A 21379-nucleotide genomic window follows, 5' to 3' on the forward strand; every position below is an offset into this window, starting at 1 on the left:
CTGCAACCACCACGGCCACCACCAGAACTCACTTGCCCAAATTGCAGCGCGCGGGGAAGCAACTTCCGCCAGTCCGATAGGAAGTGACGTAAAAGTCGACCATTCGCACGGGCACACTCCCCCGGAAACCGAGCTTCTTCCACTCCGAGTTCCGTTTCTAGGCTGTGTCAAGTCCCTACCCGTTTTAGGGAAAGCCACCCATCCGTCTACGGTGCTTATCCGCATGCGGTAAGCCGATTGGTGTGTTCTGAGTTGTTCGGGCGTTGATTGGCCCAAAGAATCGTGAATATTCATAACAGCAGCCACAAAGACCCGCACCAGGTGGTGTCTCCCCCACCCGTCCTAGCCAGGTGGTCGCAGGCCGGCTGTGAGCTCCTGCATCCGGCAGTGGCGGCCCGCGCGGCTGTACCCTCCACGTTATATTTGCCCGGAGAATGAAGGTAGGAGGTGGGCGGTTTCCGATCCTTTGCCCCACGGAGCCCAGGGCTGTCTTTGGACTCCCAGCCTTCTCAGGATGTTACTCTCTCCCTCTGCCCTCAGTCCTCCCGCAAAACGGGTGCTCCGCGACCACTTCCCATCCCTAGTTGGGGAGCTCTGCTCCCACTGGGCACCTTTTGTACTCCATGAGGCCACAGCCAGATCGCTCCGGTCCGGGTGAGCCAGGCTCATTCTTTCCGAAGTAGTGGGCTGCGTGGTGTACTCATGAGGCACCAGAGCCACCTGCCCTCTTCAAGGCATTACCACGAAGCCTACTCGGTAGCGGCTGAGTGAAGACATTGGACAGTGAAAAGTGCTGCTGTCCCCCAGACTGCTATAGTGGTCAGTTCCTCCCGACACCGCCGAGGTGTGGCTTAGGACAGGGAGGGGGTACAGGAGCTGGGGAGGCCCTAGGGACAGGGACTATCAGATGGAGCTAAGCAGCTCGTACTGTTACGAACCCACAGCTTCTAGTCATGCAAAGAGCATTGGACCTGAGTCAGACATACCAAGGTCTGTGACCTTGATCAAGTCACAACTGCTGAGACCGTTTCCCCGTGTCTAAAGGAAGTGCTCAAAGGGCTGGGCGCAATGGCTCAAGCCTGTAATCCCAACACTCTGACAGGCCAAGGTAGAAGGATCACTTGAGCCCAGGAGTTTGAGGTTGCAGTGAGCTACGATCACACCACTGCACTCCAGCCGGGGCCACAGAGTGAAACCCTGTCTCTAAAAAGATAATTTTTTTTTTTTTTTTGAGACAGAGTCTCATTTTGTTGCCTGGGCTAGAGTGCCCTGGCGTCAGCCTAACTCACAGCAACCTCAAACTCCTGGGTTCAAGCAATCCTGCCTCCACCTCCCTAGTAGCTGGGACTACAGGCATGCGCCACCAGCCCAGCTAATTTTTTCTGTATATATTTTTAGCTGTCCAGATCATTTCTTTATATTTTTAGTAGAGACGGGATCTCGGTCTTGCTCAGGCTGGTCTCGAACTCCTGACCTCGAGCGATCCTCCCGCCTCAGCCTCCCAGAGTGCTAGGATTACAGGCGTGAGCCACCGCGCCCGGCCCTGTCTCCCAAACTTAAAAAAGGCAGAAAGGAAACAGCACTACACTGGACCCAGATATCCAGGCAGTTGCTGAGGCTGGCTGGCCTTGAGGAGCCTGAAGCAGCAGTCTGTACAAATACACCACAGAGCTACATGGTAAGATCTCCCTGTGATCCCACACACAGGCACACCAAATGGGCTACATCTTACCCTGGCTGCCAGCAACTTCCAGAATCCCCTAAGGAAAAGGGAGAGGGGAGTAAGAGTTGGGAAATAGAGGAAAAAACAGCTTCATGCCCCCTTCCTATAGAAGCCACTAGCCATCCAGAGAGCCAGCTCATCCTAACTTCTTTTTTTTTTTTTGAGACAGAGTCTTGCTCTGTTGCCCGGGCTAGAGTGAGTGCCATGGCGTCAGCCTAGCTCACAGCAACCTCAAACTCCTGGGCTCAAGCAATCCTTCTGCCTCAGGCTCCCAAGTAGCTGGGACTACAGGCATGTGCCACCATGCCCGGCTCATTTTTTCTATATATATTTTTAGTTGTCCATATAATTTCTTTCTATTTTTAGTAGAGACGGGGTCTCGCTCTTGCTCAGGCTGGTCTTGAACTCCTGACCTCCAGCGATCCACCCGCCTCGGCCTTCCAGAGTGCTAGGATTACAGGCGTGAGCCACCACGCCTGGCCCATCCTAACTTCTTTGAATAAATCTGGGCTAAGATGGTGCTTGGGTTCCAGCACCACTGGAAGATAAGGGGCAGTTTGGGTCCCACAAGGCAGCTGCCTCAGTCCAGGCTGCTTATCATAAAGCTGTTCACAGGGCAAGCACCATCTGTACCTCCTTTATTGTCCTTTGTCCTTTATTTTCCTTCTCAAAGACACCCCCAACACACACACACACACACACACACACACCCCCATACATCTATAGCAGAGAACAGCTGAGCCAGGAGAAGCTGAAGAAAACAGCTTTTTATTTGTTACTATAAGAACCAATTACAGAATCCGAGGTTAAAAAAACGGACAAAAGATCTTTATTTCTGAGAACCAGCGTACAAAAGGCAGAGGGGGAAGGGGAGGGAAGGAAAGAGTGAGCATGGCCTGGGGCTGATGCCAGCTTAGGGGCCTCAAACTCCAATTAGGAAAGTCCGGACACCGGACAGAAAGAGATACCCCCAATAAGAAAAAAAAAAAAAAGATAGACATGGCAGTGCACGCCCCCCTCCCCCAACCAGGTACCACCACCTGATATCTGTTTACTCTTCCCCTCCCCCATTCCCTTTCACAAAGGGAGGCAAAATTTTTAAAAAATTAAAAAACCCTCCCCCCAAAACTGTCCAAGACAACTGTGGGTCCTACCCACCAAAACAGGCTAGGTTCCCACATGGGCCAAGTTCCTGCAGTTTGCCCTCCATCACCAAGCATGGAGAGGCATGGGAAGGGGACAAGTCTTGAGGTGATAACACCAGAGGGTGCCCAACCCCTCCAGGGACACTCACTTGCTCCCTTCCTCACTCCTCACTCCCTTTGATACTAAAAGGGAAGGAAGGTTTGGGTGCCCTGGGCACCCACCCTCTACCTCTCAGCCTGCCTCCCTTCCCCACAGACGCTCAATCCTCCAGGACAATGGGCTCATTGGTGCTGGCAGGATGTGAGGGTGCAGGTAAAGGGACTGGGGGCCGCACTGCTATCAGCGTTGGCTTCACCTTCAGGGGCAAGTTGGGCCGGCGGGCAGCTCGCCGCATTTCCAGGTGGGTCAGAGCCTTCCGTAGGGCCCTAGCCAGAAAGAACAAGAGGTTAGTAGAAAAGGCTTAGAGAATGCTAAGGCCCCCAGGTGAAACCCCACATGCCCCACTGCAGCTCTGCCTTCCAGCATCCCCACTCTGCACCCACACCCTTCCCGGAGCTGGTCTTGCTCAGATACTATTTCCCATACCCAGCAACCTAGATTGGCAACCTCTCAGCCCCCAAGTGGTGGATTCCCTACCTGGTATCTTTTGTGGCCACAAACACCACAGGATTGGGGGCATCAGCTGGGTTTAGTTTCTGACGCTTGGCTGCTGGCTGTGAGCTTGAGCGAATCCCTGAAGCCAGAGGCCTTCCATTGGCAGAGAAGGGGACCCCTGCCCCTGCCATCTGGAAAAGGGTAGGGCAGCACAATGAGGTAAGGGACCCTCTCAGACTCCTTCCAGAAACAAAAGCCCACTCAAGTCAGCTTGGCTCACCCCAATCTGTCAACTCACAGTCTCATAGGCCCGTTTCACCATAATGCCCCCCAGTGCCCGGTTCTGGGTCAGCTGGTTTCTGTTGATCGGTGTCTTGGTACCCCGAGGTGTTTTTGGTTTCAGAGGTGCCTGGGCCACTGCCGGGAGGGTGGGGGGTGGGGGAGAAAGTAGGGAACTTTGTAACTTTTCTTCCCTATGTAGTTTCCCCTTTTCACTTCCATCTCTTTTCTCTGGGCCAGCAGTTTACCTGGGCATTCCCAAAAGTAGTGATGGGGGAGAAGATCTGGCCAGTAATCACCAGCATTTAAAAAAATCACATGACTGTGATCTTATCAAATCAGTATGGTAATGCTGGATAGCTAACAAAAAACATTAACCCCACAAAAGTACAGTTTGTTAGACTGCATCCCTGAGGACTCGAGGGCAAAGAAAAAAATGGAGAGAAGGTGTTGATAGGAGAAGAATTGGGAGCCTGACACCACCCTAGCTGGTTCCCCATCCTATCCCCAGCCTGGATCCATAGTCCGATTCCCCATCCCATACCCAGATCTTTCACGATAGTTGCCAGGGGCAGCCTCACGAGAGGGTGAATCTTCAGTGGAGTCTTAGCGGCCTTAGGAAGTCGAATGGAGCCTGGAGAACAAAGATGAAAGCCTCTGAAGGGGCTTCACTACTCAGGCCTCTTCTGGGGCCGAGAGTCATGTCTAATCTCTTTAAAGAACCTCTATAGCCTACTGTCCCCACTGTCATTAAACACTCAGAGAATCACTGGTCTCTGGCCGGAGTAACCTTGAACCCACCACCAGCCCCACCACTCCTGCCCTTACACTCTGCCTTTATGGCATTGGCATTGATAGGGGCATAAGGTCGTCGGGCAGCCCTCCTTGGCTGTAACAGGTCCCTGCACATGCGTCTGGCAAGACGGGTCAGCTTCGTGGTCTGGAGCAGAAAAGTTTGCCTGTTCTTAGCCAGTAGCTTGGCCCGGTTGGCGCTGGTCGTGTAAGGGGAGAGACTTTGGGCTTCAGGTCTGGACAAATGACCTCTCGAGTGTGGCTCCTGGAGGAAGGGCATAGGAAAAAAGGAAGAATAAGGATAGGCGCTGAGGCTCCCATCTTTCTTCCATTCCCTGCGGAGGGAATTTATTCCTGTCTGATCTCTCTACTGATGCCCCGACTTGCCTGGCTCCCCAACCAGTATCAAGCACCGTGACCATCACACCATCGCCATAAAAGGAGTTGGGTATTCTGACCTTTGCCTAAAGCTCACATCAGTATGCTTACTGCTTGCTCTCCCCTGTCTGTCCCCCATTGTTCCTTACTGTAGTGCCCCGAGCAGCCCCCTCAAGCTGGGTTGGGGTCTTCAGTCCCCCATACTTCTTCCAGTAGATCCAACAAGAAGCACAGAGGCGGCACTGCATGTTGGGTGGGCCCCAGGCGTACCACTGGGCAGACTGTGTGGCTGTAGGAGCATGGAAAGGAGGGGGAGGCAGGGAGGAAACAGAAACATGCTACCTGAGCCCTTCAGGTTCTTCAGCCAGAGCAGACCTCCCACCCATCCTCAGCATCCCCGTCTCTTCCCGGAACTCACTGTGGCAACTCTCGCAAGTCAAGCCCTTCTGGAATCCAGCCCCGTTCATGCCAGGTTTTGAACCCACAGAAATTATCTGGTTAGGGTTTGGCTTAGTGCTAATGGAGGAAGTGAGGGGAAGAAACCAGAAAACTGGTCAAAGAAAAGAATCCATTTCCACCCTGTCTGTATAATTTGACCCTGCCTCCTGCCAACCCCTAATCACTGAGGAAGGTACAGGTTGGGGGAAGAGAAGGAAAGCATGCCAGTCTCCCCTACCCACCACACTTACTAGGTGGGGATGTAGACCTGTTTCAGTTTGCTGTCTGCTTCAGCAGCTTTCAATCTTTTCTGCAAGAAGGAAAAAAGACAGAAAGGAAAGGATCAGAGCATCACAGCAGGGAGAAGGTCATCAACTCCAAAGGCAGAGGTGAGTAGGTGGCCTCTGATCCAGCTTCCCCAGCCCAGATGATACCTGCTGGATATACCGGTCTGTGGTTTTCCACATGTAATAAAACTGGACTATACTGGCAAGTGACTTCCAGGGTAGCTAAGAAGAGCAGAAGGAAGAAGGATGAGCTGGCAACTGGCCCCAGGTCCTGGTTCCCTCATCAGTCATCTCTCCCACCTCTCCTCCTGGCCCGAGCCACTTACAAAATCCTGGCGAATATCATTGAAATCCTTCCCATACTTCTCTAGGGCCTCTTCAAATAGCATGGCTTCTGAGGCAGACCATTCCTCCATCTCATCCCGACATAGCACTGGGCCCCCCTGGGGCACCAGGGTCGACATAGCCTTAGCCAAGTCATAGCCATTCCTTTGCAAGGTATCCATTGCATGAAACTACAGGAAGGTGAAGAACCATGTTGAGGACTTGAAACCCTCAGCATCCTCTACTGCTCTTTAAAGACACCCACTCCCTCGGAGACACCCTCCTCTCCTGTGCCCAGGCTCTGCAGATCTCCATAAAGCCCAGCCTGCCCAACTACCCACCAACTTCTGCTCACCAGGGTGATGTCTCTGGAGGCAGCTGCAGCACTCATGTGCAGGCTTGGCTGCCGAATGGAACTGCTGCAATCTAGGGCTCTCGCGAAGGTCCCCACAGCTCTAAGAGAAAAAGTGAGAAGTCAAGAGGGAAAGAAAGCCCAAGTGGGCTGAGGAACTAAGACAGAGGAGAAAGGAAAACGCTCATGCTGGAAAAAAAAAAAATTAAAGTCCACCTTTAAGAATGGGTGGGACTCAGAACTATATCCACACCTTCCCCAGCCCATCTTCCCCATCCACCCACCCCTCACCGGGCCACCACGAGAAACTGATCAATCTGCCGGTCTGTGAGAGGGTTGTCTGGGTCCCAGACCTTCATCTCCATCTTCTGTTGGTTCCGATTATCGGATTCCCCTGGGGAATGAAGCAATGGCATCAACAGGGAGAGGTCAGGGAAAATAACTGGTGTCTTATCACTCACAATAGCATTTCCTTCTTCCTCTTCTGCTGGGATTCTGTCAGACACCTCAGCTCTCAGACTTCTCTTCCCAACTGAGCCCATTTGCCCCTTTCAGGTTCCTAAGGTCCCATTCTGTCAGGGTCACAGCAGAGAGCCTTGCAGAATGTGCACTGCACACCCAGGGCATGCCATTCAGAGAAACTATGATGTTAAAGTGCCCCTTGGAATTAGATAACCTGGTAGCCATATAGTCTGGCTTGTTGCTTACCCTCTGCCAGGCGATCTGGGATCTCAGCTTGGTATTTGCAACCAACTCTGATTTCTCCCTGATCAGCTAGAAGTGTCTTCTGTACAGGGTCAAACACCAGTGAGTAAAAAAAGCAGTCCTGGAGGTGGGGAGAGAGAAGGTAAGCAGGGCAGCAATCCACGGAGGCAGCAGGTAGCAGGGTATATCCAAGAATTCCCAAGACAGGCAGTCTGTCAGGCCAGACATGGTGGCTCACATCTGTAATCCTACCACTCTGGGAGACCCAGATGGAAGGATTGCTTGAGGTCTGGAGTTTGAGACCAGGCTGACCAAGAGCAAGACCCCATCTCTATTAAAAATAGAAAAAATTAGCTGGCTGTGGTGGTGCACGCCTGTAGTCCCAGCTACTCGGGAGGTAGCTGAGGCAAGAGGATCGCTTGAACCCAAGAGTTTGAGGTTGCTGTGAGCTAGGCTGACGCCACGGCACTCTAGCCCAGGCAACAGAGCGGGACTCTGTCTCAAAAAAAAAAAAAAAAAAAAAAAAGACAGGCAGTCTGTCAACCCTGTACTTCATCACTGTCCTACTTTCCTCTTGCCTTTTGGGGGCAATACCCACTCTCCTCCCTCTTCTCCCAGCACCTCTTTCTCACCTCCTTTTCCAGGTACTGGCTCAAGAGATCTGTCTCATTCAAGAGGGTCACGCTGCATTTCCCCCTAGAAGGAGACAAGTCAGAAAACCCTGAGTGAGCCCCTCTTTTCCTCCCCCAAAGCATCTCCAACACACCACCCCCTCCTCTCCATCTTCTACTTAAGTGCACACAGGCCAAGCTGGCCCCATTGTCCTGTACCGTATGTGGGTGGCTGGTAACGATTCAAATTGCCGAGAAAGAAAAAGCTCTCGGTGCTTCAGTTGATGTCGCTGCTGCTCCGACACCCCTGGCTGCTTTGATTCCTCCTCAAACTCCCCTGGGAGATTAGGGAGGAAGAAGCCAAGTCAGAAACTACTCCAAAAAGACGCCACCTTAGAAACTCTAACAGAGGGAAGACATTTCCTATCTCAGCTGTTTTTCACATTTCCCAGGCATCTGGCTTCTACACTCTTACCCTACCAGCTTTCTCTCTTAGCCCAATGCCCCATTATAGATGTTCCCAACTCTCTATCATCAACGTTCTTAGGGAAGAATTGTCGGGAGTACAAAGAATGCCGTAGAAATACATCCCAAACCCAGCTGCCAATGCTCAGACACCACTCATAAAGCCCAAATAGTGCCCACACTAGGCTTAGCAAGACACACTTGTCTCTTTCTTGCTAAACCAGCCTGAAGTCCGAGAACCCAACAAAATGAAAAAATATCACACAAAGTTGTGTTTACCAGCTCCTCTTTCCAGATTTCAGAAGACTCTTGCTCTGAAACATCACGTGCAACCCTAACTATCCCTCATTTTCTACTTGGCTCATAATAGTTTGTGGGGCTTTCAAGGACAGCACCTCTCAAGCCAGTGCCAAAGCCTTTCTCCCCAAGGAGCTGCAGTTTCTCTCAAAACCTTGGTGGAAGGGTTAACCTGGCTGGGAGCCAAACAAAGTGGGAGGGGGCAGAAAAGCCTCAGGCCCAAGCTCATTGGTGCATTGTTCCCAACCTCAGGGGGGGAGGGGGTGCAATAGGCTCCACCCCTCGCCTGTGTGCTCCGGAAACCCAGTGCTAAGGCATGGGGACCACACCCCCCACACCCCTTCTGATTGGACAAGGCCAAGGTCAGCCCCTGCCAGATGGGGCTGGAAACCCCAAAGGGCCAGGGAACTTGGTAAGCTCAGCTCCTTAACTCCTTCATGTCCAAAGCAGCCTGAAAAAAGGAAAATAATTTAGGAAGGAGGAACAAGAGGAAGGGAAAGAAAACCAAAGCAGGAAGGGAAAAATAAGCTAACCAAACTGAAGGAAAAAACATTTTAAAGAAGATGAGGGCTTAAAGAGAAAGATAAGGCAAAAGGAAAAGATAAAGATATAAAATGGAGCGGAGGGGAAAATGGGAAAGGTGAGAAGGAAGAAAAGTACAAGAAAACTTTCCTACCATCTCCTAGCTTCCTATTCTTTTCCTCCAATGTATTCTCGCCACGTGATTGATTACAAAAATCAGCCTGCTTCCTTGTTATGCAGGCTCTTAGTGCAATCTCTTCCTCTTCACCTTCAGTCACTACCCATTGTCCCAATGTACCCCAAACTGTCCCACTTTAGAGAAGCACCCATCCTCATCCCCTATATAAATGCTATCATTATCTCTCTCACGCACACACAAACCATATTCTGGCTTTCCTTATCATGGTCTCCGCCCTGCTTCCAACCCCAACGTGTAAAAACAGGCCTCCCTCCACAGACCAGGCATTCCCCACCCCCAAACTCACACCCCTGCCTTGGGCATGCTACCAGGGGAAACACCTGCAAGGACATGCCCAGGCCTAAGATCATGGGTAGGGGGAGAGGGAGAGGTGAAGACACTCACTGGCGTTACTATCAGCCAGGTTGTTGAGGCTACTAGAAATGTCCCTTCGTCGGAAAAGACAGACAACCTTTGCCTCCACGTTTCCATTTGCAGTCTGAGGGGAGGAAAAATGTAGCAGTGAAAATTGGTCATTTGAAAGTGGAAATGCACAAAGAAACTAACAACAATGAATAAGTTTCTAAAGGGATCTAAGTGGAAAAACCCAAGTCTTTACGAGTTAAAGACTTACAGACTTCTAAATCCCTTTCCTTCGCTCCCAAGGGACAGAATAATAAAGTTCCCACTGAGCTCTCAATAGCCGTTCCTGAATATATCCAATGAATGAATGAATATGAATGGGTACTTAGAATAGAGTCCTCTCTTCCCCCTGAAGTTAAAATCTCAGAAGACAGAAACCACTGGAGAGGGGGGAGGTATTCTGCTCCACTCACCTTATTGAGCTCCTCAATCCGTCTAACCAGGTAAGGATTGCTGGAGGAGTTCTCAAAATAGACGTAATCTGTAGGAGGGGGTGGGGAAGAACCGGGAAGATCAGAAGAGATGAGAGAGCCAGAGCACCAGAGTAGGAGAGAAAGTCGGTCTGAGTGGACCAAAAGGAGATAAGGGTCCAGGCAGAGAGGACTCTGAAATGTCCAAGTGGAAAGACTAAGAGAAAATAAGGATGTGCCCCCTACCCCCGCTGCACCTCGTTCTAAAATCAAATCGTTCGCTCAAAAGTGAGCCTTAAGGAGACAAGCCAGGGTTCCCCTGCAGTCCCCACAACTCAGCGATGAGTTGCACCCTAGTCTCAGCGAAGTGAGCAATTGTTCACTCTAGCGCAGGGCCCCCACCTTTGGGAACTGAGGCTCACAACAACGCCTGGGTAGAGGAAACCTCCGGGCGGCTCCCCCGAGAGCGGCAAAGCCGTCGCTCCGGCCCCACGCGCCCCCTCCCTACCCTGACAGCTCCTTCGGAATCAGTTTCCCAAGCCCACTCCCCAGTCCCGGGGGCCCGCGACACAGCCCGAAGAGTGTCGTCGGGGCTGCCCGCAGCCTTTCCGGGAGTCTCGGCGCCCAGCCTCGTAGCCGTCCCCGCACCCTCGCTCCCCGTGTTCCCGGTTCCGGTTCCGGTCAGCGCTCCGGTCCACGCCGCCCCAGACGCGACTCCCGGTGCCTCCGGGTGCCGAGCCTCTCTCCTCTCCGGTCCCAACCCCAACCCCAGCCTTTCCTGCCCTGGGCCCCGCACCCCTGCGCCCGGTACTCACCCCCAACCCGGTACATGTTGGCCGCCATGGCCGTTCCCGCCGCCGCCTCCGGCCGCACAAAGGGGTCCGGATGGCTCGCGGGGGCAGGGCTCGGCTCGAGGCGAAGCCCTGAGTGCGGGGCTGGCGCTTTGCAAGAGTCTCGGTGGGACCCGCGCAGCCGGCACCTCTGCAGCCTCAGCCGTCGCGGTTCATCCCGGCCCGCGCTGTCTTCGCAGCCGCTACTGCCTCACGCCCCGGACGCCGAGGCCGGCGCCGGTCCCCTCGGCTTCTTCCGGAACGAGCTCGGCTCCTACCGGACCGGACCCAGGCTCCGGGTCCTCTCGCCCTCGCGGAATCTCACCAGACGTTAGGCTCTGCCGGCCGCTGGGAAGGCTTGCCGGGCCCGCCTCGGGGCTCGCCTCCTTCCGGAACACCTTCGGCCGATCCGGAGAACAAGGCCCGGTGCTCGGCTCAGGTCGGAGAGCGAGACCCCAGAGTTCGGCTACTTCCGGAAGGAGTTCGGCTTCTTTCGGCCAACCGCGGCCGGGCCCTCGCTTATTTCCGTTGAAGCTCGGCCCCTCCTCCGAGGGCGGGAGAGGAGATGGGCTTAACTCTGTCCTGGCTGGAGCCCTGCCGCTCCGCCCGCCGCCTCGAAACACTCGCGCGCTTTCGCGTCTCGCGGGTTTCTTTGCAAGCGGCTTTGCTTGTTATTTGCATGAATAGTCTACGCTCCCTTACCCTTTCCGCACTCCTCTTTTCCTTCATTTCCCACCCCACAGAGCCCCGGAGGCGCCCAGCCGCGCCCCACAAAAGCACCGGGAGGCGACTTTGGTTTTGGTTTATTGCCCCTCAGCAGGCAGCGGTAGCCAGGGCCTAGGCTGGGGCTGCCCGGCTCAGCCAGCGGGTCTATACAGTGTGTGCAGGGGTGCCGTTCGTCCCCTCCGGAGAAATGCGCGATCGGGAATGTCTCTAAGTCGAGGAAAGGGTCTGGGGGATCGGGGCGGGCGGGGCCGCGCCGCAGGTCGAGTCGGTCCAGTCCAGCAGCGATCAGACGTCTAGGGAGGAGGCGGGGGACAGGGAGGGGGTTCGGGAGGGCGTGGCGGGCGCCGGCCCGGCGCCCCCAGCGCCCAACACTCGCCACTGGAAGATGCTGGCGTCCTTGCCGCCCAGCGAGACGAGGTGCGAGTCGTCGTGCGTGAAGCGGACGCTGGTCACGTGGCTGCCGTGGCCCCCGTACATGCGGCTCGGCGCCTGGGCCGGAGAGAAGGTAGAGTTACGGCGGCCGCGCAGCCCCCGGACCCACCCGTCCCGCCGTGGCGGCCCCTGCTGGCCTCACCTTGGCGCGAGCGCATGGGTACTGGAAGAGGTGCACTTTGCAGAAGTCGTCCGCCACGGCCACCACGCGCTCGTTGTGTGAGCGGCACAGGGAGTTGATGTCAGTCCCATCGGAGCCGTCGGGCCACACGCCTAGCACAGTGGTGGGCCTCAGCCTGGCCTCCTCCCCACTGCCACCCACGGGGCAGAGCTGCACTGCTCCCGGCAGGCAGCCGCTGCCACCCACCGGCCACGTTCCAGGCAATCCTTCCCCAGTTCCGAGGGCCAGAGAGGCATCCTAGGCTGGATCTGCTGGTTTCTGGACGCCCCCACCCCATGACACACGCCCAGCGTGCCCAGCGTTCCGAGCCCAGAAATGTCTCCACCTTGTTCCCCCACCCCTCCCGCAGGGTCCCGTGTCCCTAAGCCCCTGCTCACCGTAGACGTGGAAGCCCAGCACACAGGTGTAGGTGGCCCATTCCCGATCTCGGCTCTCATAGCGATTCTTCAGCTGCTTGCAGCCTCCAGCCACGTCCCCTGGGGAGAGGGAGCCCACCCAGCTCAGCTCTCACCCTGCCCTCAGTCGGGAAGATGGTGGAGAAGGCCAGGTTGGAAAGACTGGCTTGAGGTAGCCAGTGATACCCACCTGCCTAACCCCCCCTTGAAACCCACCCCTTGTGCTTCCCAGAGTTCTGGATGTTCTCCTAACGGCATCTCCTCAGTTCCTCCTGTCTAGATAAGTCAAGCTCTCCACACCTGCCCTGAGAAGCTTTTCTTTCTTTTTTTTTTCTTGAGACAGAGTCTCGCTCTGTTGCCGGGGCTAGAGTACCGTGGCGTCAGCCTAGCTCACAGCAACCTCAAACTCCTAGACTCAAGCAATCCTTCTGCCTCAGCCTCCTGAGTAGCTGGGACTACAGGCATGCGCCACCATGCCCGGCTAATTTTTTCTCTATATATTTTTAGTTGTCCAGCTAATTTTTTTCTATTTTTAGTAGAGGCAGGGTCTCGCTCTTGCTCAGGCTGGTCTTGAACTCCTGAGCTCGAACAATCCTCCCGCCTCAGCCTCCCAGAGTGCTAGGATTATAGGCATGAGCCAATGCACCGGGCCCCTGAGAAGCTTTTCTAAAACAATCTTTTCTTAGTGCATTTTTCAACTCCCTCAAGTTAACAAGACATGGTATGAAACTCTAGTTTTTTCCAAAATCACAAAATTTCTCCTTTGTATAATTCTGACTCCATTTTAACCCCATCTCCACCTGTATCTGACAGTCCCTCTGCCTGGAGCTTCTCAGGTATTCTTCATCCCCTCCCAACCTGGAGCCCCCCACAAATAAAACCCACTCCAATAACCCTGTCCCTATGTCAACCCAACTGCCACTCACAGTAAAGAATCTCATAGTCCCCAGAATTGGACATGATGAAGTTCCCATCCTTGGACCAGTCAAGGTGAGTGATGAAGCTGGAGTGACCCTGGGAGCAAGGGTCAATAGTTTAAAAATGTAGCCACCATCTCCCATCCCCAGGGCCCCTAGTGTATCAGAACCCTGTGAGTATACCTGCTGTTACCATGCCACACCCTCCACCCTACTTCCTCACCACACAGCGGCCAAAGCGGCTAGACTTGGCACCATCACTGGAAACGCTATAGATGTAGATCATGTTGTCATGGGAACCAATGGCCAGGTACAACCCATCTGCAAATACAGTCACTCAGAGAGGGAAGGGCCAGGGACAGATATGAGTCCAGGGTGGGGGTGGCTCCCACCTGGGCTGTACCGGACCACTGAGAGCTGCTCATTGCCATCGGTGACATCAGACACGATCTCTCTGGTCTCTGTGTCTAAAACCAACCACCTGGAAGGGAGGCAGGCGGAGGCAGATAAGGAGGCAAAAAAGCAGGTTGTGAGGAGACCCCCAAGGAGGCTGCCCAGGGTAGAGTGGGGGAAGGTTCAAATCAGAGAACCTCAGAGAGCCCCACAGAAAGGCTATGATGTAGAAGAGAGGTCCCCACTGTTCTTATGCTGGGAAATGGGAAGGGGCTAAGCGCAGATAAAAAGCTGGGCAGCTTCTGATGCCAACTGAAAAGGGAAAAGGAAACAGACCAGGGGCAGACTACAAGGGCCTGTGGCTTCTGTAAGCCTGTCACTTCCCTGTGTTTGTCTCTCCTGTGCTCCTCCCATTCCCACTGCTTCTCTATCCTGGGCTACCACCTCCTCCACTCCCAGGCTTGGAGGAGAGAGCAGTTGGGGGAGGGGTAAAGATGGTTACACAGGAGGGCAGGGGAGGCCCGGGCTGCAGGAGGAAGCACTGCGGAGTGGAAAGGTGCACTTGGCTCCTAAGTGATGGTCACTCTTGTCCACTTCCCCATTACCAAGAACCCTTCCCCGATCTCCCTGTTTTCCCTCCCAGGAGTCCCTGCTCCCTCTCACCTCCCCGTGTTCAGTCCTACAGCCACAACCGCCCCACTCGGGTGGAAGTCAGCACAGAGACCAGTCTCCTGGGAGGGAGGAGAAGGAAAATTCAAGAAGATGCTTTTCCAGTGAGGGAACCAGGACAGACACCTTGTCCTTTTGATAACTCAAAGCCTCCTCCTCCCAAGGAAGAGATGGGCAGGAGAGGGACAGGAGACCTGGGATTCAGGCAGGGAGTCACTGGAGCCTTAGCAGGGGGTGATATTTAACAACAGAACTGAGGCCCCAGCTGTGCTAGAGATTAACCATTTAGTTGCTGGACCAAGAGGAGATCTAAGAGGTCCCGGGGGGAACAGTGCCCAGGTAACACTAGAGGCATCAGCTTTTACCAATCAGTATGGAAGAATTAATATTTGAGTAGCCAGTACAGCTGTACCAGTACACACTGGCTGCCCCTGGGAAGCAGAAAGAAAGGGGATGTTAAGGAAGGAGTGGTGGTCTCAGGAGGCGTGGTAGGTGTGGCAGGGGAGATCCAGGGACACAGGCCTCTACCTTGAGGTCGATGCTCCAGGCCAGTGCGTGGCCTTCCCCATCCCATAGGCAGAGCTGCCGGTCATGGCCACAGGTGAGGAAGCGGTTCTGGGAGGGATGTGTGCAGAGCCCCCAGAGCTCATCGGTGTGGCCCTGCAGTAGAGCATGGCTGTCACCCCTGTCCCTCCCCAACACCTCTTCCCTCCCTTCTGCCCAGAGGCTTGCCAACCTGGATTACAGGGGAGAAACCCTGGGCCAGATCTCCCCTCAGCAATGCATTCTTCGTGGTTCCCACCAGCAGTTCAGAGCCAAGCCCTTCAGCAATGGCCCGAACGGCCCCAAAATGTTCAGGGATCTGCAGGGTGGTGGCAGAGTGTCAAGAGCGACTGACCATTCCTCTTCCCCCTCTTTTCCTTGACCCCAGCCCAGCCCTCACCTCTGCCTCCTGGAGGGCCACCAACCCAGGCCCCCACTGTACCAGCCGGCGGTCCCGCCCGCCACCACTCAGCACTGTCCCGTCCCGCCGCAGACACAGGGCGAAGATGGAACCTTCGTGAGCGTGGGCCTGGGCCACGATCCCGTAGGTCTCTGTTGGCAAAACCCCAGGTGGGTCATGCTCTTGGGGTACAGGGGAGTGGGGAACAAGGGCAGCCTTGGCTGTTACAATAGAGTAATAACTCTAGCCATTGAGTACCGCTGAATACTAACTCTAGTCCTCATACTGCCAACACAGCTGTTATTCTCTGCATTTTATAGACAGGACAACCAAGGCTCAGAGAAGTGAGGTAACTTCCTAGAAAGCCAGACAACTAGTGGCAAAACTGAGATTTAAACCCGAGATCTGGCAGACCCAAAGTCCCAGCCCTTCCTCCTTTGCCATGCTTCCTCCACCCCTCTAGACACCCCCTCGGAGAACTATCCACTCTGAAGGTAAAAGGATGGGAAACCCTCTCCTCTGTTCCCACAGATCCTTTGAGTACTACACTTCCCAGATGCCACCCCCAACCACATACCTTTGGCCCCACCCCTGCCTGGGGTCCTGGAATCTGAGGGGCTCCGGCCCCAGGTGAGAATATTCCCCTCTGAATCCCCAGTGAGAATGTCTCCATCAGGGAGGAACACAAAGCAAGGGATAAACTTGGGTTTCTTGTATTTCTAGGGTGGAGGGGAGCAGAGAGCAGAGGTCAAAGGGAATGGCAAAGACTAAAGGTCACAGGCCGGGTAGGGGCTGGGGGCATCAGGGTCTACAGTACTCAGCCCAGTACCTCCTCCTCCACTCTGCCCTCCCCATCAGCTCCCACTCATCCACGCCTCACCCCAAAGACACCCTGTTTCCGGGTGAGGGTCCCGTTCCCAGGAACCCCTGCTCCACCACTCCAGTTCCAGAAGTGGACGTGAGATTTCCCGCTGGTGACAATGCAACTGCTGTCACGAGGGCTGAAGCCAACAGCTAGGACTGAGTCATTTGTACTCTGAAGGGAAGACACTAGATTCAGCCACCCCAAGCCCTAAGCACCCTCATCCTACTTTACTCTCCTCAATTTGCACCCTGACAGCAGGCCTGCAGAAGTCCAGAAACGCCAGCACAACCTTCCTTCAAGACCCTGGTCCCCTAGGAGCGCTATTCCCTGTCACTCATGATTAATCACCCCAATACCTAACACTCATGAGGTCAGAACTTCTGCAATCCCCATGTCATAGATGAAGAAACCGAGGCTCAGAAATACTAGGTTTGCCCCAGGTGACCAAGCCAGAAAGGAAGTAAATATACGCATAAGTCTGGAGCTTTCCACTCTCCACCCCCAACCTCAGAGCCCCTGCAGGCCACCTGGACCCCTCACCTTGATCTCAGCCAGCTTCACTCCCCGGCTGCAGTCCCACACTGACAGCATGTGCTCATTGGAATCATCCACCACACAAAGAAAAGCACCCTGATCCTGTGGATGGGGGGGGGGGGGGGGCGGGTCACATAGGAGGGGCTGGGTAAACCCTGGAGGTCCGGGGGTTCATGGTCTTTAGGCAGGGGGTGCCATCACAGGTGGAGAGGGCAGGAGAAGTTGACACATGTCCCTTTCTCAAGAGAACCAGCTGGGCAGGGTTCAGGAAGGCCAGAATTTTCCAGGCCTCTTGGTGACATGCAAGAGTGGGGTTCCAGGGCAAGAATGGGGGTTAGAAGCTTTGAGGCCAGCTCACCACAGCTGAAAAGGCCAAGGCCCCCACACCCCGCTCAAAGGCCCCCAGTCCAATCTCCTGCAGCTTCAGCAACGTCTCTGAGTCCCAGATGTGAACCACAGGCTGCAGGGGCTGGTGGAGGACAAGGGGTGAGGGGTGTGAAGGAACACCGGGCTGCAGGTTCATCATGCCTGCATAGTGTTTGACTTGGCCTTACCTTTCCATCCTTATCCACTCCGGCTGTCTGTCCTGAGGCTACCCGAACACCATCGGGGTGAACAGCAAGGCTAAGGGGGGAGGAGACACTCCAGAGAAGGGGTCTCTCAAGACTACCCAAGATACCTTCTCCATGCTTGCAGAGCAGCAAGGCAACTCTCCTCTCCTGCTCCTCCACACCCACCCAGACCCTCTTCCTGCCAAGCCCCCCATCCCCGGGCCCCAGGCCCCTCACCATCGAACGCAGTCCGTGTGCCCTCGGTAATGTCTCTGGCCGCCACCTCCAGGACCCCCTGGGCCTCCCCCGGGCCGGTACAGCACCACCACACAGGCGATAAAGTAGACCACCTCCCCAGAGCGCAGCACAAACAGATTAGAGCGGGAGTCACGACCCCTGTACCCATAACTGGGGTAGGGGTCACAGTTAAGGAAAGGGTCAGATCACGGGCAGGAGGAGGAGGAGAGGAGAAGGAGCTTCTGGCTGGCAGCACCATTGGCAAAAGGATGGTAGAGGAGGATTCAGAAGGCTCCCTGTGCCCACAGCCCCAGGAGAAAACTGTAAAGAAGGGGAAGGGGGTCCTAAGGAGGGAAAGCCGATTCCTATGGGACTGGAGGGGGCAGGATACACCCAGTCAAGGCTGAGGGTCTCCGGGGGTGGGCCGCTGGGCAGCTCCTCAAGGCTGCGGATGCCAGACGGGATGTACATGGTAATGGGGCGGCCACGAAGGAACATTTTCACTGAGATGCCTTCTACAGAGAAAAGGGGGGTGTCAATCACCACCCTGCAGCCCCCCCCTTCCAGGAAAGCCAGAGCAGAACTCCACCCACCATACCTCACAGGTCCCCCAAAACAGCTCCTGGGGCTAGAGCCCAAACCCTAACTCTGTCATCCAAGTGCTTCCCTCTGTCCCTTAGTACATACCCAAATTGTAATTGCTCCTCCGAGACCCCGGGCCCCCAGGGCTGGAGAGGGGCTCTTTCCCCCCACGGCTGTTGGGAAGAGAGAAAAACACAGGGATTGGGGTCAGGTCCCAGACTTTAGGGGGGAGAGGGAGGGCACAAGAAAGGAGGTTACTCCAGAGACCACAGTCACCTCTGCAGGCTTGTAGTTTGCCTAGTGAGTGTCAGGGCCCTAGAGTAGATGGGGACTTTTAGTTCCATTTAAGAGATGAGAAGATTGAGGCTGAAGGGACTGAGTGCACAGCATAAGGCCACAAAGCTTGGAAGAGGCAATGCAGGGTGCCTGAGCCCTTACTCTCCTCCAGACCACCAGGTCTCTGGCTATCGACCTTTCCATTTCCCCATCTGTAAAACGCGACCAAAGTGAATCCAGAATGTACACCAGCCCTGCCTTTCAGGGATCTGGGAGGTAAGCAAGAAAATCTTTCTCTCTCAAGAGGAAAGCGACCAGTGGATTCCAGAGATCACTGTCATTAGATGATGATACGGTGATAAAATTTCTTCAGAGAATAATGCAGAGGCCAAGGACAGAGGTAGAACGAACACTCAGGTGTCCTGGGGCCTGTACACACTCTCAGATGACTATGCTCAGCCACTAGGATGTCCCCTTGCCCTCTAGAAGTAAGTAGATTGGTACTTGGTAGATCTGGGGGCCAAGGAGGGCTGAAGCTCCAAGGGCAGCCATCCATGACAATCGGGAACAGCCTCTTGGAATCTTGGAAGGTGCTTTGTGATATGGTAGAAAGGGCAGGAGAACTAGAGTCAGGAAGAGAGAGGTTCGAATCCTGACTCTAGCTGTTTGACCCCAGGCAAATGACTTACCCTCTCTGAACCTGCTTCCTCACCTGTGCAACGGACAGCATGAGACCACCTACCCCCCAAGGATGTTGTGGGGACTGAATGAGATGGAGGAGGTCGAGGGTTTAGCACAATGCCCGGTACACAGCAGGCACGCGCCCCAGGAGTGCTTGTTCCCTTCTTCTGTTGGGCAATGAAGTCCCCCACCCCACCCAGGGAAGTTAGGTGAAGGATGTGGAAAGTCAAGAGCCTGAGCCTGGGGTGGGGTGGGGGAGGCTCACCCACCTCTCTGTGCTCCCTGACCGCAATAACAGATTGGCAGAAGAAGCTGCCTTCCTGGAGAGTTTTTGCCGAGGCCGAGGGGATGAGGAGGAGGAAGAATTTCTTCGTGGCCTGGGCACAGTGAGTAGGTGAAGGTCATTCCCTCCAATCGTGCTCCCCATTCCTCCCACCCCTCCCAGCCCCTGCCACAGGACACATACGTGTCAGTGCGCTGTGGGGGCTGCACAGGCCTGAGGATCCCGGGGGGGCCAGGGGAGCCAGTGCCACTGCTGCTGCTGCCCCCTCCTTCAGACTGGGTCCCACTAGGCTCTTCAGTGCCCCCCTGAGGGGCTGGAGGACCATTGCTCAGGCCAGGGGTTCCAGGGGATGGCTCGATCTCCACCTCTGTCTGGGTGCCTCGGCTCACCAAGGAGGGGCTGCACGTGTGTGGCAGTCCTGGGGGAACTGCAGGGCTGCTGAAGAGACAGTGAATTAACCTGATGCCCAGGGGCCTCAAGAAGGAGGCAAAGGGGGTGTGAGGAAGGCATACCTGTCCCTTACAGGAGCTGGTGTGCCAGAGTCCTGCAGGGAGGTGGAGGATGCCTGCAGCCGCAGCAGGCGAAGGGCTTCCGCCAGGGCTGCCTTTACTAGCTCCATCTCCTGCTCCTGCACCCGAAGCCGCTGGCTCAAGGACTGCAAGGCCTCCTGAGCAGGGCCCTCGCCTGAGAAAGGGGCAAGAAGCACTCAGAATGTACCCACCGCCTGGAGAAAGGGTTGAGGGGATTCTGTCACCGCAGGACTTTACATTTGTCCAACAGGACTGCCCCTTTCAAGCAGCTCCAGGCTTGGAGGCTCTTCCAGTGGGGAGGAGATGGTGGTAGAGGATCAAGGGCCTCCTCCTGGCAGGGCAGGCGAGCAACCTGGCAAAGCTCCCTTCCTGCTGCCGTCTCAGCCTCCGCAAAGACTGGGAGTACCATGTAGTACCAGGGAGAAAATATGGAGTACTGCCGAGGAACGTGGGAGCCACAGAGAGGCGCGGTACTGGTGAGGGACTGCAGCCCTCCCCCGCCCCCAGTGAGCTCAGGTCTCCATCAAAAGTAGAGCAACTGAGCGGGGACACTGGGAGAGAAGAGAGGGCACGAGAGTAGAATCATACTGAGGACCCAGAAAAGAGATCCAGGATGACAGGCGAGGGATCAGAAGTGAGCAGAGTCACAGTGAAGGTCCCAGGCTAACAGCAGGGGTCAGAAGTAAAAAGACCTGAAGGATCAGGAGAAGAGGCCCAAAGTAACGACGGGGCAGGGAAACCTTGAGGGGCCCAGAGTTACATGGGGGGCAGGATGACGTTAGGGAAGTCCGAAATGACAGTAGGAGGACCCAAGTAACTAGCGAGGGCGACCTGAGGAACTGTAGAGGATGCTCAGAGCCCCCCGGGCGGAGGAGCACGCACGCGAGGATGCCTCCAGACAGCCTTCGAGCTCTGGCGGCGCCAAACGGGCCGGGCGCTCCAGGAAGGGGCACGCCGCCCGCCCCGCCCCGTACTCACCGGGCCCCGCGGCCCCGTCCATCCGGCCCCCGGGTTGCTCTGAGCGGCGGCGGAGGAGGCGTCTAAGCCGCGGGGGCCATGGCCTGGGAGAGGGGAAGGGGAAGCACCTCGGGGCGCGCGCAGGCGAGCTGTGCCACCCCGCGGGGGCGCTGTCGGGCGCAGAGAAGGGGCCTGGAGGGGGCGCTGTGGGGCTGGGGGCGCTGTGGGGCTGGGGCCGCAGTCTCCGGGGCCCGCGGGGGCCTCGGACGCTCCCGGGGCCACTCTCGGCTCCCGGGGGAGGGGTGGCGGGGCCGTCCCGGGCCCCAGCGCCGCAGCACAAACAGGCGCCGGACGCCGAGCCGCCAGGAAGCGCGGGAGGGGGGCGGGCCCGGGGGGGGGGCCGGGCTGCCTGCTAACCCCTCCCTGTCCGGGCTTCACGGCTCAGTACGGGGGCGGGGCCCGCCGGCTGACCC

General features: G+C 55.7%; 2 protein-coding genes across 6 annotated transcripts; both read right to left on the reverse strand.

The window, feature by feature from the left end:
• Window positions 1–2475: 2475 nt before the first annotated feature.
• MTA2 (metastasis associated 1 family member 2) lies at window positions 2476–11409 on the reverse strand. 2 transcript variants are annotated; one of them, XM_069471476.1, is made up of 18 exons: window positions 10740–11409; window positions 9928–9995; window positions 9497–9590; window positions 7849–7966; window positions 7651–7714; window positions 7022–7139; window positions 6605–6707; window positions 6317–6416; window positions 5964–6152; window positions 5785–5859; window positions 5602–5660; window positions 5331–5428; window positions 5062–5201; window positions 4571–4799; window positions 4287–4376; window positions 3762–3880; window positions 3506–3654; window positions 2476–3294 (listed from the first exon to the last, which is right to left on the reverse strand). In XM_069471476.1, the coding sequence occupies exons 1-18, from the start codon at window positions 10765–10767 to the stop codon at window positions 3129–3131; spliced, it is 2007 nt and encodes a 668-aa protein (XP_069327577.1). In that variant the 5' UTR covers window positions 10768–11409; the 3' UTR covers window positions 2476–3128. The 2 variants fall into 2 exon arrangements, with proteins under 2 accessions (XP_069327577.1, XP_069327578.1); XM_069471477.1 differs by having other exon boundaries at window positions 10327–11409.
• Window positions 11410–11540: 131 nt separating this feature from the next.
• EML3 (EMAP like 3) lies at window positions 11541–21277 on the reverse strand. 4 transcript variants are annotated; one of them, XM_069471481.1, is made up of 22 exons: window positions 20928–21277; window positions 19932–20103; window positions 19603–19854; window positions 19406–19513; window positions 18285–18352; window positions 17989–18112; window positions 17598–17768; window positions 17364–17433; window positions 17168–17278; window positions 16816–16911; window positions 16291–16446; window positions 15988–16129; window positions 15411–15562; window positions 15204–15329; window positions 14996–15127; window positions 14462–14529; window positions 13798–13886; window positions 13629–13726; window positions 13415–13502; window positions 12471–12569; window positions 12055–12185; window positions 11541–11969 (listed from the first exon to the last, which is right to left on the reverse strand). In XM_069471481.1, the coding sequence occupies exons 1-22, from the start codon at window positions 20947–20949 to the stop codon at window positions 11766–11768; spliced, it is 2679 nt and encodes an 892-aa protein (XP_069327582.1). In that variant the 5' UTR covers window positions 20950–21277; the 3' UTR covers window positions 11541–11765. The 4 variants fall into 4 exon arrangements, with proteins under 4 accessions (XP_069327582.1, XP_069327581.1, XP_069327580.1 ...); XM_069471480.1 differs by having other exon boundaries at window positions 19603–19857; XM_069471479.1 differs by lacking the exon at window positions 20928–21277 and adding an exon at window positions 20187–20910 and having other exon boundaries at window positions 11712–11969.
• Between the last annotated feature and the right edge of the window lie 102 nt (window positions 21278–21379).

The sequence above is a fragment of the Eulemur rufifrons genome, chromosome 6 (genome assembly GCF_041146395.1).
Source record: "Eulemur rufifrons isolate Redbay chromosome 6, OSU_ERuf_1, whole genome shotgun sequence".
In the NCBI taxonomy this organism is placed as follows: domain Eukaryota; kingdom Metazoa; phylum Chordata; class Mammalia; order Primates; family Lemuridae; genus Eulemur; species Eulemur rufifrons.